The following is a 15,085-nucleotide window of genomic DNA, read 5'->3' as shown; positions in this document are numbered from 1 at the left end:
TTTCCTCAGCTGGAGGTTTGCTGAGCTTGAGTTGGTTTTTGGGGAGTCCCCTCATGCCGTAACCCCCTTGCTCTTGCAGTCTGGCAAGTTCTCTGGCGGTTCCCCGGCGCCCCTGAGCCAGCCGCAGGGCCTGAGCTACGCGGAGGATGCTGCTGAGCACGAGAACATGAAGGCTGTGCTGAAGACCTCGTCCCCTGCCGTGGAGGACGCCACCCCGGCGCTGGGCGTCCGCACCCGCAGCCGCGCGAGCCGAGGTAACGCCGTCTTCCGGGGTGGCGCCCGTGGTGTCGGGTCCCCCCACAGGGTCCAGGTAGCTGTGTGTCTGTCCGGGCAGTGGACGGTCCACTCCCCGGGGCTCTCTATACTGACGTCATCACACTTTCCTTCACTCTCACCTTTGTGATCTGCCTTCGTAGCTTCATTTTGAAAACCAGCAACTTTCCCCAAAGCACAGCTTAGTTCACACAGGAGGCAAGAGTACTGTGAACGAACCCTTGTGGCTTAAAGCTGAGATCAGCAGGACTTCCCTGGTGGTTCAGTGGCTAAGACTCTGTGCTCCCAGTGCAAGGGGCCTGGCTCAGTCCCTGGTCAGGGAACTAGTTCCCACATGCCACAACTAAGAGTTAACAGCCAAATAAAGACAAATATTTTTTAAAAACAACCAGAGATCAGCAAACTATGTCCTCCAAGCCAAATTGAGCTGGCCATTTACCCTTGGAAGTAAGGTCTTAGTGGAACACAGTCACCTTCCTTGTGTGTATATGTGCCGTTCATGCTGCTTTTGCACTGCGGGCAAAGTCGAGGGGTTGCGACAGAGACTGCCGGGACCATGGAACCTAATGTTTCTCCTCTTGGGCAGCGTACAGAAAAAGGTTGCTGACCCTGGAATTAAAATGCTGTCCCTTTTTGCCTTTTAAATCCTTGGAGCAGAGAGGAAACGCAGCTTCAAGATGGTAAAGACAGATAAGAGTTTCCAAGTTTGTTTCATAAGTTGGAAAGGATTTTTAACTTGGATTAAGAATTAAGATGTCTTTCGCATCTGAGAGTGCTTCCCCGTGTTCCCCTGGTCTGGGCTGATGCCACATTTACCTTCCTAAGTTCCTCGCTGCCTGCAGGGTCCAGCCCATGCTATTCGTGTGGTATGCTGCAGTCCCCTGGGGTCCGGTCCCCGCCTGGCCCCCACACTTGGTTTTCACTTGGTCCCACGTGGTGTGCGTCACCCTACTCTGCACACCATGTGTCTCCCTGCAGCCCCACCACGGCTCCTGCTGGCCCCTCTCCTCTGCCTGTCCTGTCACTGCCGGAGTCCACCTCCTCCACGCTCTCCACCTCACCAAGCGCTCCTGAGACCCCAGGTTAGGTCTCAGGAACTTCCAAACTTTATAACTAAAGAGGATGAACTCCTGGAGGATGGACTTTCTCCTCTTGGTGTTTGCTTAGCACATACTGTGCACACAGACTAGAAGAAGCCATGTATTTATTGCCCAAATTGAAATGCTTTAGAGTGTAAAAGTGGGAACAGTGACAGACTTGATTTTCTTGGGCTCCAAAAATCACTGCAGACATTGACTGAAGTCCTGAAATTAAAAGACTCTTGCTCCTTGGAAGAAAAGCTGTGACAAACCTAGACAGCATATTAAAAAGCAGAGACATCAGTTTGCCGACAAAGGTCCATATAGCGAAAGCCATGGTTTTTCCAGTAGTCATGTACATATGTGAGAGTTGGACCATGAAGAAGGCTGAGCGCCGAAGAATTGATGCTTTTGAATTGTGATGCTGGAAGAGACTCTTCAGAGTCCCTTGGACTGCAAGGAGATCCAACCAGTCCATCCTAAAGGAAATCAGTCCTGAATATTCATTGGAAGGACTGATGCAGAAGCTGAAACTCCAATACTTTGGCACCTGATGAGAAGAACTGACTCATTTGAAAAGACCCTGATGCTGGGAAAGATTGAAGGTGGGAGGAGAAGGGGCCGACAGAGGATGAGATGGTTAGATGGCATCACTGACTCAATGGACATGAATTTGAGGAAGCTCCTGGAGTTGGTGATGGACAGGGAAGCCTGGGTTTCATGCTGCAGTCCATGGGGTGTCGCAAAGAGTTGGACATAACTGAGCGACTGAATTGACTGACAGTGTCCCTGAATTTAGTTCCTTCTCCCCTTCTTAATGCTGGACCTTTCACAGGGCTTTTTCTTTGATAGACAGCTAAGAATATGCTGGAAGAAGGGATGCCTGCCTCCACCCTTCCCCATTATCCTGACTGAGACACAGATGATAAATAGAGCAGTCAGCCCATGTGCTACAATCTAAATTCCAGACTATACCCCAGATACATGCAGGTGTAACTATTCACATCAAAGCATCAGAGATTAGGTTCTCTGTGATTTGGTCTTTCTGACCCCTCTGATTGTCAGGTAGTGTTTGATGTGGAATTAGGAAAAGAAAATAACTTACTATTTGGCAAAGCACAGGCAATCTTTTGGTGAGCAAAAGCAGACAGATGCAACTGTGACAGACCACAGCCCTGAGTACTTGGTGTGGGACATTCTGATTGTTTGGTTTTCTACGTGGAAAGAAAAGTGCCCTCTTCTTGGCCACTGCTGGCTATAAAAGGCCTCCATTTCTCAGATCAATTAAGAAGTGACAGGAGAGAAAGAGTACGTAAACAAGAAAGAATGTAAGAGGAGAGAAGAAAGTTGGTGAGGTCAGAAGGTGAAGAAAATAATACCATTAAATGCTGAGCAGTAGAGACTGTCAGTCTAGACAAAGCGTAAAGCAAGGATAAGAATAAAATAAAACAGCTTTGCACTGTTGGGTGTGAGGTTGGGAATCACTGGCTCCCAAAAGGCCTAGGGCATCCTATGCATGAGTCTGCCTGTGCCCCAGCAGCTCTTGTAGGCGTTGTCTCCTAGGCTAACCGTGGCCACCAGGAGATCAAAGGCAGCATGAGCGCCTGCACTGCAGTGACCCCAGCCATCATGAGTGGAACTGCGGTGCCTTTGTGGCTGCAGGGTGGTGCAATGAAAGCCTCCCTGGGAGGTAGAGTCCAATATCGCTGTGCTGTGTGCTTAGTCACTTAGTCGTGTCTGCCTCTTTGCGACCCCGTGGACTGTAGCCTGCCAGGTTCCCCTGTGCATGAGGAGTCTCCATGCAAGAATCCTGGAATGGGTTGCCATGCCCTCCTCCAGAGTATCTTCCCAACCCAGGGATCAAACCCAGGTCTCTTTCTAATGGAACATAATTTGCTGTTGTTCAGTCACTGTCATGTCCAACTCTTAGCCACCCCCATGGACTGCAGCACGCCAGGCTTCCCTGTCCTTCACCATCTCTAGGAGTTTGCTCAAACTCATGTCCATGGAGTCAGTGATGCCATCCAACCATCTTGTCTTCTGTGGTCCCTTCTCCTTCTGCCTTCCATCTTTCCCAGCATGAGGGACTTTGGTAATGAGTCAGCTCTTTGCATCAGGTGGCCAAAGTATTGGAACTTCAGCTTCAGCATCAGTCCTTCCAATGAATATTCAGGGTTGATTTCCTTTAGGATTGACTGGTTTGATCTCCTTTCAATGGAACATAATGGGTTGTGCTAATTTGAAAAGAGAAAACCCTTCCATAGTGGAAAGGACAAAAAGAAAAAGATATTGCTGGCTTTGTGCAATGTGGGTTCATTTTCACTAACTGATGAAAAGAACTAGAAAGGAAAGTGGTTCAGTCTCTCTGTACTTGCAGAGACTTCTGCTTCCAGGTGGCTTGTCACAGGGAGTAGCAAGTCACCACCCCTGCTACTGTAGAAACTATAATAAAATAACAAAAACTTTCCTTCAGAATACATCAGAGAACTGTGAAAGGAGAGAGAACTAGACAAACTAGAATTCTGGGTGAGCTGAGGGCACCTCTCTGAGAGCATTCACCTTGTCTGGGCCCAGGCTGAGAGTTAGATTTGCTGTGAGCAGAGTAACTTTAATAGTGAAGAGAATCCAGCAGAACTTTCAGTAGTCATGTGAGCTGGCATAAGAGGATGGAGCTAGAGAAGCTTCAGATGCAGACAGTTTTCCTCATGGGACATTTGCTAAGTACTGGGGCAGTCTGGGGAGGTGGGGAGGGGAAGCCTGTGTCAGAAAGGCTGTAGAAATTTTCCTGCAGTCTTGAAGTTCTGAGGAAACAAAGACAATTTAGAATAAGCACCTTCAACAAATGCATACAGATAGTTAAAGACAGAGATGGACTGATTCTCAACGAAAACTGCTATTTGGCCCCAATCCTGCTCAGTCCTCCTGGGTGGCTCAGTGGTAAAGAACCCACCTGCCAATGCAAGAGACATGGGTTTGATCCCTGGGTTGGGAAGATCCCCTGGAGAAGAAAATGGCAACCCACTCTAGTATTCTTGCCTGGGAAATGCTATGGACAAAAGGAGCCTGGTGAGCTACAGTCCATGGGGTCACAAAAAGAGTCAGACGTGACTGAGCGACTAACACAAGAACTGCTCAGTCCTTCACTATGTCTGCTTAACAGAAAGGGTAAAGACTAGGGGGAAATGACACTGACTTCAGACTCTGCATTCTTTTCTACACAAAGTACAGTCCATAGTCAAAATTAAGAGCCAGGAAAACAGAAAATGTGACCAAGAAGAAGAAAAGTAGACTAGAGCAGCAGATCCACAGATGATCCAGATGTTGAAATTTGCAGTCAAATTTAGCCATTTATAGTTGTTAAAAAAAAATAAAGGAAAATAGAGACAGATTGATCAACAGTTTGAAATTTATTTAAAAGAATCAACTGGAAATTCTAGAACCAAAAAGAAGATATCTGATATGATTAACTGATATGATGGGTTTAACAGCAGAGTGGTACCCGCAAAAGAGGTTGGTGGGTTCAAACAAAATAGGTTAGTAGAAAATAAACAAACTGAAGCATGGTGAGAAAGAATGAATGGAACGAAATGTAAGAGATCCACCGTGAAGTGGGATGAAGTGAGAATCGCTCAGTCATGTCTGACTCTTTGCGACCCTGTGGACTGTAGCCTGCCAGGCTCCTCTGTCCATGGAATTCTCCAGGTCAGAATACCAGAGTGGGTACCCATTCCCTTCTTTAGGGAATCTTTCTGACGCAGGGATCTAACCCAGATCTCCTGCATTTCAGGTAGATTCTTTACCAGAAGAGATAGGTGGGACACAGTCAAATGGTCTAACATATGTGTAACTGGAGTATCAGAAAGAAAAAATGGTAAGAAGTAATAATTGAAGAAATAATGGGTGAGAATTTTCCAAAGGCTCATGATAGATAGCAATCCACATATTTTAGAGAGGTGGCAAGGCCAGGGAGGGGCTTCCCTGGTGGTCCAGTGGTTAAGGATCCGCCTTCCAATGCAGGGGGCATGGGTTAGATACCTGGTCGAGGAACTGAGATCCCACCTGCCTCGGAGCAGCCCTTGCACCACAACGGGGGGAGCCTGTGTGCCGCAAGTACTGAGCCCCGTGCTTTAGAGCTCATGCTGTGCAACAGGAGAAGTCAGCATGCCACAAAGCAAAGACAAATATTTAAAGAGAAAAACAACAAATCCAAGGAGAGGAAATACTAAGAAAACCCTACCTAGGCATACACAGACAAACTGCCAAGACCCAAAGATAAAGATAGCATCTTTAAAACAGCCAGAGAGAGAAGAGTGTGCTCTCTGAGAAGCAACAGTAAGAATGATAACTCACTGTTAGCTGAAACTATGAAAGTCAGAAGAAAGTGGAATGGCAGCTTTAAAACTGCCAAAGAAAAAAAGAAGTTTCTAACCTGTTATAAATCTATACCCAGGGAAACTCTTTTAGAAATGTAGGTAGATGTTTATTACAGTAATATAATATCTATTTGGATATAATTATTTTCATTTTAGACCATTTCTTTGTTAGATTTTTAAGGGAAAATTAGTTGCAGTGTGTTTTTTCAAACTACAATTTGCATATTTTTTAAAAAATGAAGTCCAATTAAAATGACATGGTACTATCATGGTCTGTAATGTTTTATCTGCTCCACCATATCTTTCTCTATTTGCATATATTATATATGATAAGTTACACAGACATATCAGTATATATCAATGTCTGGCTAGCACCTGGGAGACCCTGGGGAGCCCCCTTGGAGTCTAAGGTGCGGGCAGTGTTCTCCTGTGGCTGTATGTGTGTGCACAAGTCCCAGAAAGGGAAGCATGTACACAACCAAGAACAGGCTTCACTGGTAATCGGGCAGTGAGGAAAGTAACCAAGAGGAGAGGAGACGAGGAAGCAGAACCAAGACTGAGGTCATGAGAGAATGATAGCATCACAGAACTGAGTCTGACGGTCCTAGAAAGATGGCCACATACTCCTTGTGGACATCTCCTGACATGTCACGGTGCAAGCAGTTCCCCAAGAGCGTGTAAGATGGACATATAGGTAGTTCTCAGTGGAAAGATCAGATGATGCCTTCATTTCCGGCTCATTTCAGGAGCCAGTTAGTTATATTGTATTATGAGCAAAGACAATTGCCTGAGCTTTGTGTGTTTGGGGAAGGGTAGCTTGGCATTTCAAAATGGGGCACTGAATTTTAAATCAATAGAGAAAAGGGAAAACAAGAAATTGCTGGGTAAAAGGCAGTTGTTCTGTTGATGGCTTTGTTGTGAGGAGGGCTGTGGTTTAGAGGCTCTGCCGAGCCCCGTCTGAGAGCTCTGCTGCCGTGAGGACTCTTGCCTTCGATTAGAACACCTAGACCAGCCTGAGAATACAGAAAAATTCAGCAATTTCAAAGTTCATTTCTGAGAATAACATATTTTTAGAGGGTTTTATGATGCTGAAAACACTAACCTTCTGATGGAAACAAGTAGATCAGTTGCCATTAGGCATAAGCAGAAAAAGTAAAAATGTCCTGATTTTCTAAATCCCAATGTTGTAAGTATGCTCTTACTCCTAAAACAAAGCAGTTTTTTAAAATGACCACAACAAAAGCCTTGTTCGCAGAAAACATCATTGTCCTATGGCCTCAGTTCTCAAATACATGCAAGTGGTCAAACACTGGAATCCTGGTTCTCGTTTGCAAAGTATGAATTATTTGTGTGTTTAATTTAGTCATCTGAATTTTACTAGCAGAAATTATGACTAAATTATAGAATATTACATATTTTCAGTCTATAAAATGTACAGTCTATTGAGCTGTGATCAATAATTCCCTACAATTTCCATTAATATCCAAATACCAAAGTTTTGAAAAATTAGTATAGAACTCAAAATTTAAGATAAATGTTTACTAACATTTTTTCCCTGTAGTTTGAGAAAAGCTGACTATTCTTCAGCTTTAACTGGATCTTGGTCAAGATCAGGGTACCTGTGTTCCACAAACACAGAGTCTGAGAACACTCACTTGCAGGCTCTTTATTATGAAGAGAAGTGTAAGCAGAGGAAATTCACAATATTGAGCACATTGTACATTTTTTTTTCTTACAGAAGCATATTTCCCATCTTAGAGAAGAGATTTCACAAAGAAGTTGATCAGTCACAAAGTTCATTTTTAATGAATCAAAATAGCATTCGTTTCTAAGTGTTTAATATGATTTGGAGAACCTATGTTTTTGTGGTACTTTCTTCTTGCTGGTCTAGAGGCAGGTGCTTTCATACTTGTCATGTCAGACTTGGACTGTCCTAACATATAGCTATAAACACATTTTTTTTTTTTCTGGCCAGGAAGCAGATAAATGTACCAAAGAAAATGTTGTCTGGGGACTTCCTTGGTAGTTAAAGAAGTTGGTTAGGACTCTGCACTCCCAATGCAAGGGGCCCGGGTTCGATCCCTGGTCAGAAAACTAGATCTCTCGTCCTGCAACTAAAGCCCGGTGCAACCAAATAAATTTTTTAAAAGTAGACAATATGTGTTATCTCCGCTTTCCTAATGGAAGAGGGCAATCCTGTTATGATTTTTAAAGGCTAGGTAATCCAAAAAAAAAAAAAAGATGAACCCATATGTTACAAAATCCATTGACTTTTATTTAACTGAATGAGAAGTTAGGGTTAGTTGACATACACTGCTGCTGCTGCTGCTGCTAAGTCACTTCAGTTGTGTCCGATTCTGTGCAACCCCAGAGACGGCAGCCCACCAGGCTCCCCCATTCCTGGGGTTCTCCAGGCAAGAACACTGGAGTGGGTTTCCATTTCCTTCTCCAATGCATGAAAGTGAAAAGTCAAAGTGAAGTTGCTCAGTCATGTCTGACTCCTAGCGACCCCATGGACTGCAGCCTACGAGGCTCCTCTTCCATGGGATTTGCCAGGCAAGAGTACTGGAGTGGGTTGCCATTGCCTTCTCCTGACATACACTAGGCACACACAACCAGAGACAGACAGCTGAAACGTAACAAACATCTCGGGACATTTCTGGAGTGCATCACTGGGTATCTGTGATGTGCAGGGCACCATGTCCCATCGGGAGTCTACCCTCCCCCCACCCCCATGACCACAGGACCTGGCAGGTGGAGACATATCCAGAACAGTGAGAGATGGGGACACAGCTGTGTGACAGAGTATGGCATAACGTGCCACTGGCGTGGGTTCTTGGGAGGCCAGAGCCCGGAGGGTGACAGTCCCAGGTCACTGCGGTGCCCCTGCAATGGGGACGGGTGAGCTCCCTGGATCCGCCAGGTTCCGCCCTGACTCTCGGCTCCACGGGGCTCTGTTGCTGACGAGCTTTGCTGTGTTCTCCTCTCTGAGTACCTCATGCTCTCTGGTTGTTTGATTCTTCAGGATCCGCTAGTTCCTGGACTATGGGCATGGATGACTCGCCTAATGTCACGGATGATGCAGCTGATGAGATCATGGACCGCATCGTAAAGTCGGCCACCCAAGTGCCCAGTCAGCGAGTGGTGCCGCGGGAGAGGAAGCGCTCCCGCGCCAACCGGAAGTCTCGTAAGTGCCTCGGAGTTAGGACGCGAGACTCGGCCTCCTGGGAGCAGCCTCCTGGCTCTCTATGACCCTATGACTCAGAGGTGGGATTTAGTGAATTGTCCGTGGTGCCCGGAGGGCCCACGTGTGGTCTTCGACGAAAGGATTTTGTGCTGGACCGTCAGCACTGGCCATTGGGGAAGGAGGTGTGCCGCAGCCGCCTGTCCACCGTATTTGCCATGTCTGGTCAGGCCTCCCCTGGTTCACACGTTGTCCCCAGGAAGGTCTGAAAGGGGACACTGAAAGACATTTCAGTGTCTTTGGTGTGCAGAGATGGATACAGTGGGCCAGTTGCCAAGTACTGCCCTGAGGGCTTTGCTGAGGCCATATTTCTGCCCCTCGCCCAGCATCAGGGACCACTTTCTGGGCTGGAGACTATTCCCCAGTGGTTCACTGCTGCCCGTGAACATGCTGAAGGTGAGCCCAGAGGTGGCAGGTGATTTTACGGTCATTAGGATGCTTAAGATCGCTCATGTTAGCCTAGGTTGATCAGGCTTTTTTTAAAATTGCCTACTAAATAGAGGGTATTTCCTGCTCCCTGTTACCTGCTCCTACCCACTGAATGACAGGTGTGGAGCCGCCTCCGTGGGCACCAAGCTGAGTCTCACAGGGACGGCTCACTTCAAGAAGCAGGTTCTCTGAATCCTTTGACATGGCCATGGTCCTCCTGTGTTTCAGAAGAGAGCTCACCGCCCCAAGCCTTGGCCTGTTGCCGGTCACTCGAGACAGCTTGAGCCTCCACCAGCTCAGCCTCCAGGAATGCTGACTAGGACAGGGATTTCTGATGTTTCATAAAAAGGATGCCTGTTTGCCTCCCGTTGTCTTAGCTTCCAGAGTGAAAAGAGAGTGCCTCTCAGGAGTCAAGAGTTCAGTAAGAACTCAAACTCAGAGCCCCCCACGCAGTGCCACCCTGCACTCACGGGGGGTGGCTGCATTTTGGGCTGCATACTGTGGGCGCCCTGGTTCTGTTTGTCCCGTTGTCATGCATGTTTCCACAGTAAAGAATACTAAACCGAATTGCCACAGACTCTCAGACCCCGCCCCTTTTATATCATTGCCTGTAGATTCTAGGGGACATTTTCTCCAGAAAAGTAGGTTCCACTCAACACCACTTGCAGGGAGAAGCAGAGCCTCTCAAATTACAGAACTTGGGGGTTGGGGGCGGTGGTTCTCAGTTGGTGAGATAGGAGGCTGGTTTTGCAACACTCCTTAGAGGAGGTCCATCCTGCTGGTACATGCTTCGAGTACCTTCTTGAGTTGTGGTTCTCAACCGTGGGTGCACAGTAGAACCTTCTGCAGAGCTTTAAAAACCCCCGGTGTCTGGGCAGACTCAAGCCGACCACCGGAGAGCCTGTGCGGTGGGGCCTTCCCTGCGCCCCCGGGTGGTTGGTGTCACTGGAAGGACTCTTGTTCCACTTTGTGCGGCCTCTGCCACACTCCCTCCATTTTTTAAATAGAAACCTATCGTTCAGGGGGACTTTTTACATCTGTAAGAATATGTTTGTGGGCTCCAACATCGCTGTCTTTACGTTTTCCAACATTTCCTGGCACTGCTTTGCCATCCTCCTGGTGCTCCCATGTGAAAACTTGACTAGGGGCTTGCGACTTAAAGTTGTTCCTCAGACAACATGAGCATCTCTTGGAGGCTGGTTAGAAACACATGTTCACAGGGACCTCTCCAGGGCAGCTGATTCAGAACCTGCATTTAACAAGATCCCCGGGGGACCTGAGCACAGTAAGGCGGAGGTGGCCCTGGGGTACGAGGCCAAGACTGGAATTGCAGGGTCCCCAGATGTGCACGTCTTGGGGAGCAGACTCTTCTCCAGAAGCTCACCCTTACTCTCTCCACACTGCGTGCTCCAGGCCAGGCCAGCATGTGCCTTTTTCTGAAGAGTGTGAAATAGCATTCTTTATGTTTTAATTCACTTTCTTTCTGCACACTGGGAAGGTCTAGCCTCTTGTGGTTTGCGTCTCTTCTGTTACGTATGGCTTGTCTACATCATTTGCATATTTTTCTCTTGCTGTTTTCATAATCAGAAATCTTTTTCTTAAATAGCTTTTTTTTTTAATGAAATTTATGAAAGGTTTTTGGGGTCTTAAGTAGATTATCCTCAGTATCTGTCCTTTATTGAAAGTGCAAGTTGCTCAGTCGTGTCTGATTCTGACTCTTTGTGACCCCATTGACTGTCGCCCGCCAGCCTTCTCTGTCCATGGAATTCTCCAGGCCAGAACGCTGGAGTGGGTTGCCATTCCCTTTTCCAGGGGACCTTCCCAACCCAGGGATCGAACCCAGGTCTTCTGCATTGCAGCAGATTCTTTACCGTCTAAGCCACCAAGGAAGCCCTTGTCCTTTATTACCATTCTCTTATTTACTTAACTAAACCAGTAACCAAATGGAAGAAACCATGTACCAGTAGACAACTTCAGTGCAAAGTCTCCATCGGGAAGAGCTAGGGAAAGCACGTTGCGGGGAGTCGACCATGGGGGCGGAGTAGAGAAAGGATGCCAGGCCAGGGATTGCCCTCCAGAAGATGGGCAGGGTTGGGCCGGATCTCAGAGAAGGAGACTGCATGAGACAGGGGCCTGGCCAGTCCCCGAGGCCCCGGCCATGCCCTCCTCCTATAGGTTGTATGTCTGTGTTGGCAAAGAGTGTTGGCCCTGCCTTCCAGCCAGATTCTTAGAGAGACACATAATGTCAGTGGGAACAATAACACAGTCATAATTAATTTTCCTCTTCAGTCTGGCCAGAGAGATATTTTGCCTGTTTTTGTGGTTGACATAAAATAATTTCCTGTGGTATCGTTTCCATTCCAATCTTATGCAAAACGGCCCTATATTCTTTTTATTTAGCCAAACATATTTTGTCCCATGATGCAGTTGCTACAACAAATACAGCTCTGCGTGTATGTAAGTGTTTATCTGTGGCAGGTTTCGTTTATTAGTGATGGCACCATACACAGAAATTTGAGATGGGGAAGTTACTCTGATTTCTGTTATAAAGGGATGTAAACTCCAGCTTTTCACAAGAAGTTAAAGGAACGAGAAAAAACCAATTTGCAAAATTGACATGAAGTTCAGCTTGGGGCCTCACCCTGGAACAATGCTGCATCAGATTTGATTGTTTAATGGTGGCGATGAGGCAAGTGGATAAATGAATAACCAACATATTTGGGCTATAACTCATTTAGCTAAAGACAATAACAGTCCAGCTGTTGCAGGAAACCAAATTGAATCCAGCCCATAACCTAGAAATTTATGACCTGCAAGCCACTTGAGACTCCTCGTGGATACTTAAACTTTTGCTTTCATGTTTGATGCTGGTGGCCAGGCTTACCCCTGCCAAGAGTCCTGCTTAAAGCCTGAAATATGCAGCCAGTTGGGACACACCCAGGGCACTGTAATGGATTCCCAAGTTCCTAGGCTCTGTTCTGCTGTTTTCCCAGCTGGTACCATCAGGGTCTCAATAAGTAAAATGTTTTGAATTGTCCAGTTGATGTCTAGCCTGTAAAATGTCTACACAAATGCACCTCAAATGCTCCCCCAGAATCTAGCCAAGACTCTCGAATCAGCTGGTGGAGGTGACCAAGGAGAGCATTCTCCAAGCCCTTTGTTTTCTTCTTCTTTTGGTTTTTCTTTTCATCATATCAGGGAAGGTATCCATCTGGCCAAAAAGTTAATTTGGTTTTTTTCATTATATCTTATGGAAAAGTCCAAATGAACTTTTTGACCAACCCCATACTGTGTCCGGGCAGGAAATGGCAACCCACTCCAGTATTCTTGCCTGGAAAATTCCATGGACAGAGGTGCCTAGCGGGCTATACAGTCCATGGAGTCACAAAGAGACACGACTGAGCGCGCGCGCGCGCGCGCACACACACACACACACACACACACACACTTTGTCTCCAGGCTATTTGTTCTCTTAGGCCTCCCAAATGTTGGTCTTCCCGTGGAAACCTTAAAGCTGACGGGCATCTGAGGTCTCCTTCCCACTGTGATTCTGCGGGACAGGCTCGGGGTCTGGGGAGGAAAAGGGCCCTTGTGTTCTTTTCTCTGGGACCTATCTTCGGAAGAGGGTCTCTGCCCTGGTGGCTGCCTGCATGTCACCGTTAGCCTGGCCTGTCACAGCAGAGGGTGCACTAGGGGCTCATGGTTTGCCTTTTACTCTTTCCCAGAGGAGCCCAGGTCTTGTCCCACTGAGAGAGGCTGGATGCCCCCTCTCCTGCTGTTTCTCTCCAAGGAGTCTGGGCCCCACCTGTGATGTGAACATGGAGTATTGGGCTCAGGGCTATGTTTCTATAAAAGTGCGATCACTTTGACATGGCCTACAAGCAATCCACCAATGTCTTAGGAATATAAGCTAGGTCATCTTTACAAGAATGGTGTTTCAGTGTGAGGGGCCAGAAGTCTGATTCTAGGGGCTGCTGGGAAAGGAACACTGAACTCTGACTTGATTTAATGACTGGACTCTCATTCCCCCTCTTACAAAGCTTCAGCATTCCTCTTGAAGGGCATGTGACATGTTCATGTTGATTCGATATAACAAAGATCTTATTTTACGACATATTGAGGGACGTTGCCATGCCATCACGTTACAGAATTACATGGAGAAGGAGGCTGAACAAATCTGAAAAATTATTGACCCTGTTTTAGGGAAAATGGTAGCTATACCTCACAAAATATTAGATTGAGTGCTGGATCTGATCAGTTCAATTCAGTCTCTCAGTCATGTCTGACTCTTTGCGACCCCATGAATCGCAGCACGCCAGGTCTCCCTGTCCATCATCATCTCCCGGAGTTCACTCAGATTCACGTCCATCGAGTCGGTGATGCCATCCAGCCATCTCATCCTCTGTTGTCCTCTTTTCCTCCTGCCCCCAATCCCTCCCAGCATCAGAGTCTTTTCTAACGAGTCAACTCTTCGCATGAGGTGGCCAAAGTTCTGATCAGTACTCAGGTTAATTGTAATTTTCCAAAGTGGTGTTTGAAAATGTCCAGAAATTTTCCCACTAACCCCATTAAGAAAAATTTCTCTGCATGTTATTACATAGTTCTGCCCTACTTACAAATTTTATATTCTTTTATAGGGCTAACAATGGAAAGAGCCAGAGGCGTTAAAATGAATGCTCTTAGAATACAGTAGAATAAGATGTTAGTAAAAGGACCAGAGTTTCTCAACCAAACTTTTGTCTTCTCAACATCAGTACTATTTACTCAGAGCCTAAATATACTTCCAGCTCATTAAAGCTGGACTCATTGCCCCTCTGAAGACAGCTAAGGGCACCCACCCGTGTACACAGGCCAGAGGACAAAAAGATAAATAGAATAAGTCTGAAAAGGAGCTCAAAGTCTCCTAAACCTGGTGGCGAACCAGTGCATTTTAGAGAGCCGATATGTAAGGGATGGGCCTCTGGGGAGAAGTGCCACTCCATCAGCGCCCACTCCCGGCTGCAGGAGTAGGGTGGCCAGAGAGAACGGGGCTGACAGCCGCTCACTGACCCACTGGGGCCGACTTTAAGCCTATGGTGGGTGTCCAGCCCTTTGCACTGGAAAAGGAAGATGGGGAAGTGAGGAAGGTATTTGTAGCCCGGGTCTTCATTGGGAGGGTCTGGGAGGCAGGGCTGGACGGACACAGGAAAGGGGCTTTGGGGGAGTTTGCCAGGGGTAAGCTGGGAGGCATAGTTAGAGTCTGGGGACTGGGGAGTGAGACGGTGCTTTCAGAATAGACGCCAAATCACCTGAGCCCTGGAGGCAGGTCCAAAACAGGGTGTACAGGCCCTGCACCCAAGCCCATGAGGGCGGAAGCAGCCCCTTGCTCTAGAGTTGCTGGGACTTTGATGTAATGGAAAGCTCAAGTCTTGGAGATAGAGAGGCAAAGCAGGAAGAGCTTGGAAGTGTTTCCCTGCACTGAATGGCTCTCCCAAACTGTGAACTAGCGTGTTGAAAAAGGGGGCTGGCTTCTGTGTCCCTCACCGTATTTGTCTGAATGGCAGGCACCCTTTTGCCCAGAGTGGTGGTTCAAGAGAAGAGAGGATCCGTGGAAGAGAGGAATATGAGACTTTGTCTTTTCTGCATCAGAGAGCTATTCTGGGAGCAAAGCAGAGGGTTCTCGGAAGGGGGCTTTGGAAAGTGCCAAG

The 15,085-nt window shown here is 47.1% G+C and overlaps 1 protein-coding gene across 7 annotated transcripts in view; it reads left to right on the top strand.

The window, feature by feature from the left end:
- FHOD3 (formin homology 2 domain containing 3) overlaps positions 1-15,085 on the top strand; it is a 524,125-nt gene that overhangs the window by 501,951 nt on the left and 7,089 nt on the right. For all 7 annotated transcript variants that reach the window (XM_055559620.1, XM_055559619.1, XM_055559618.1 and 4 more), the window contains 2 exons: positions 80-254; positions 8,751-8,912. In XM_055559620.1, coding sequence (XP_055415595.1) covers positions 80-254; positions 8,751-8,912 — 337 coding nt within the window. The remainder of the gene's footprint in view (positions 1-79; positions 255-8,750; positions 8,913-15,085) is intronic.

This window comes from Bubalus kerabau, chromosome 21 (assembly GCF_029407905.1).
Source record: "Bubalus kerabau isolate K-KA32 ecotype Philippines breed swamp buffalo chromosome 21, PCC_UOA_SB_1v2, whole genome shotgun sequence".
Lineage (NCBI taxonomy): Eukaryota > Metazoa > Chordata > Mammalia > Artiodactyla > Bovidae > Bubalus > Bubalus kerabau.
Note: the sequence above shows the minus strand (reverse complement) of the source record. Positions and strands in the feature narration are given on the sequence as shown.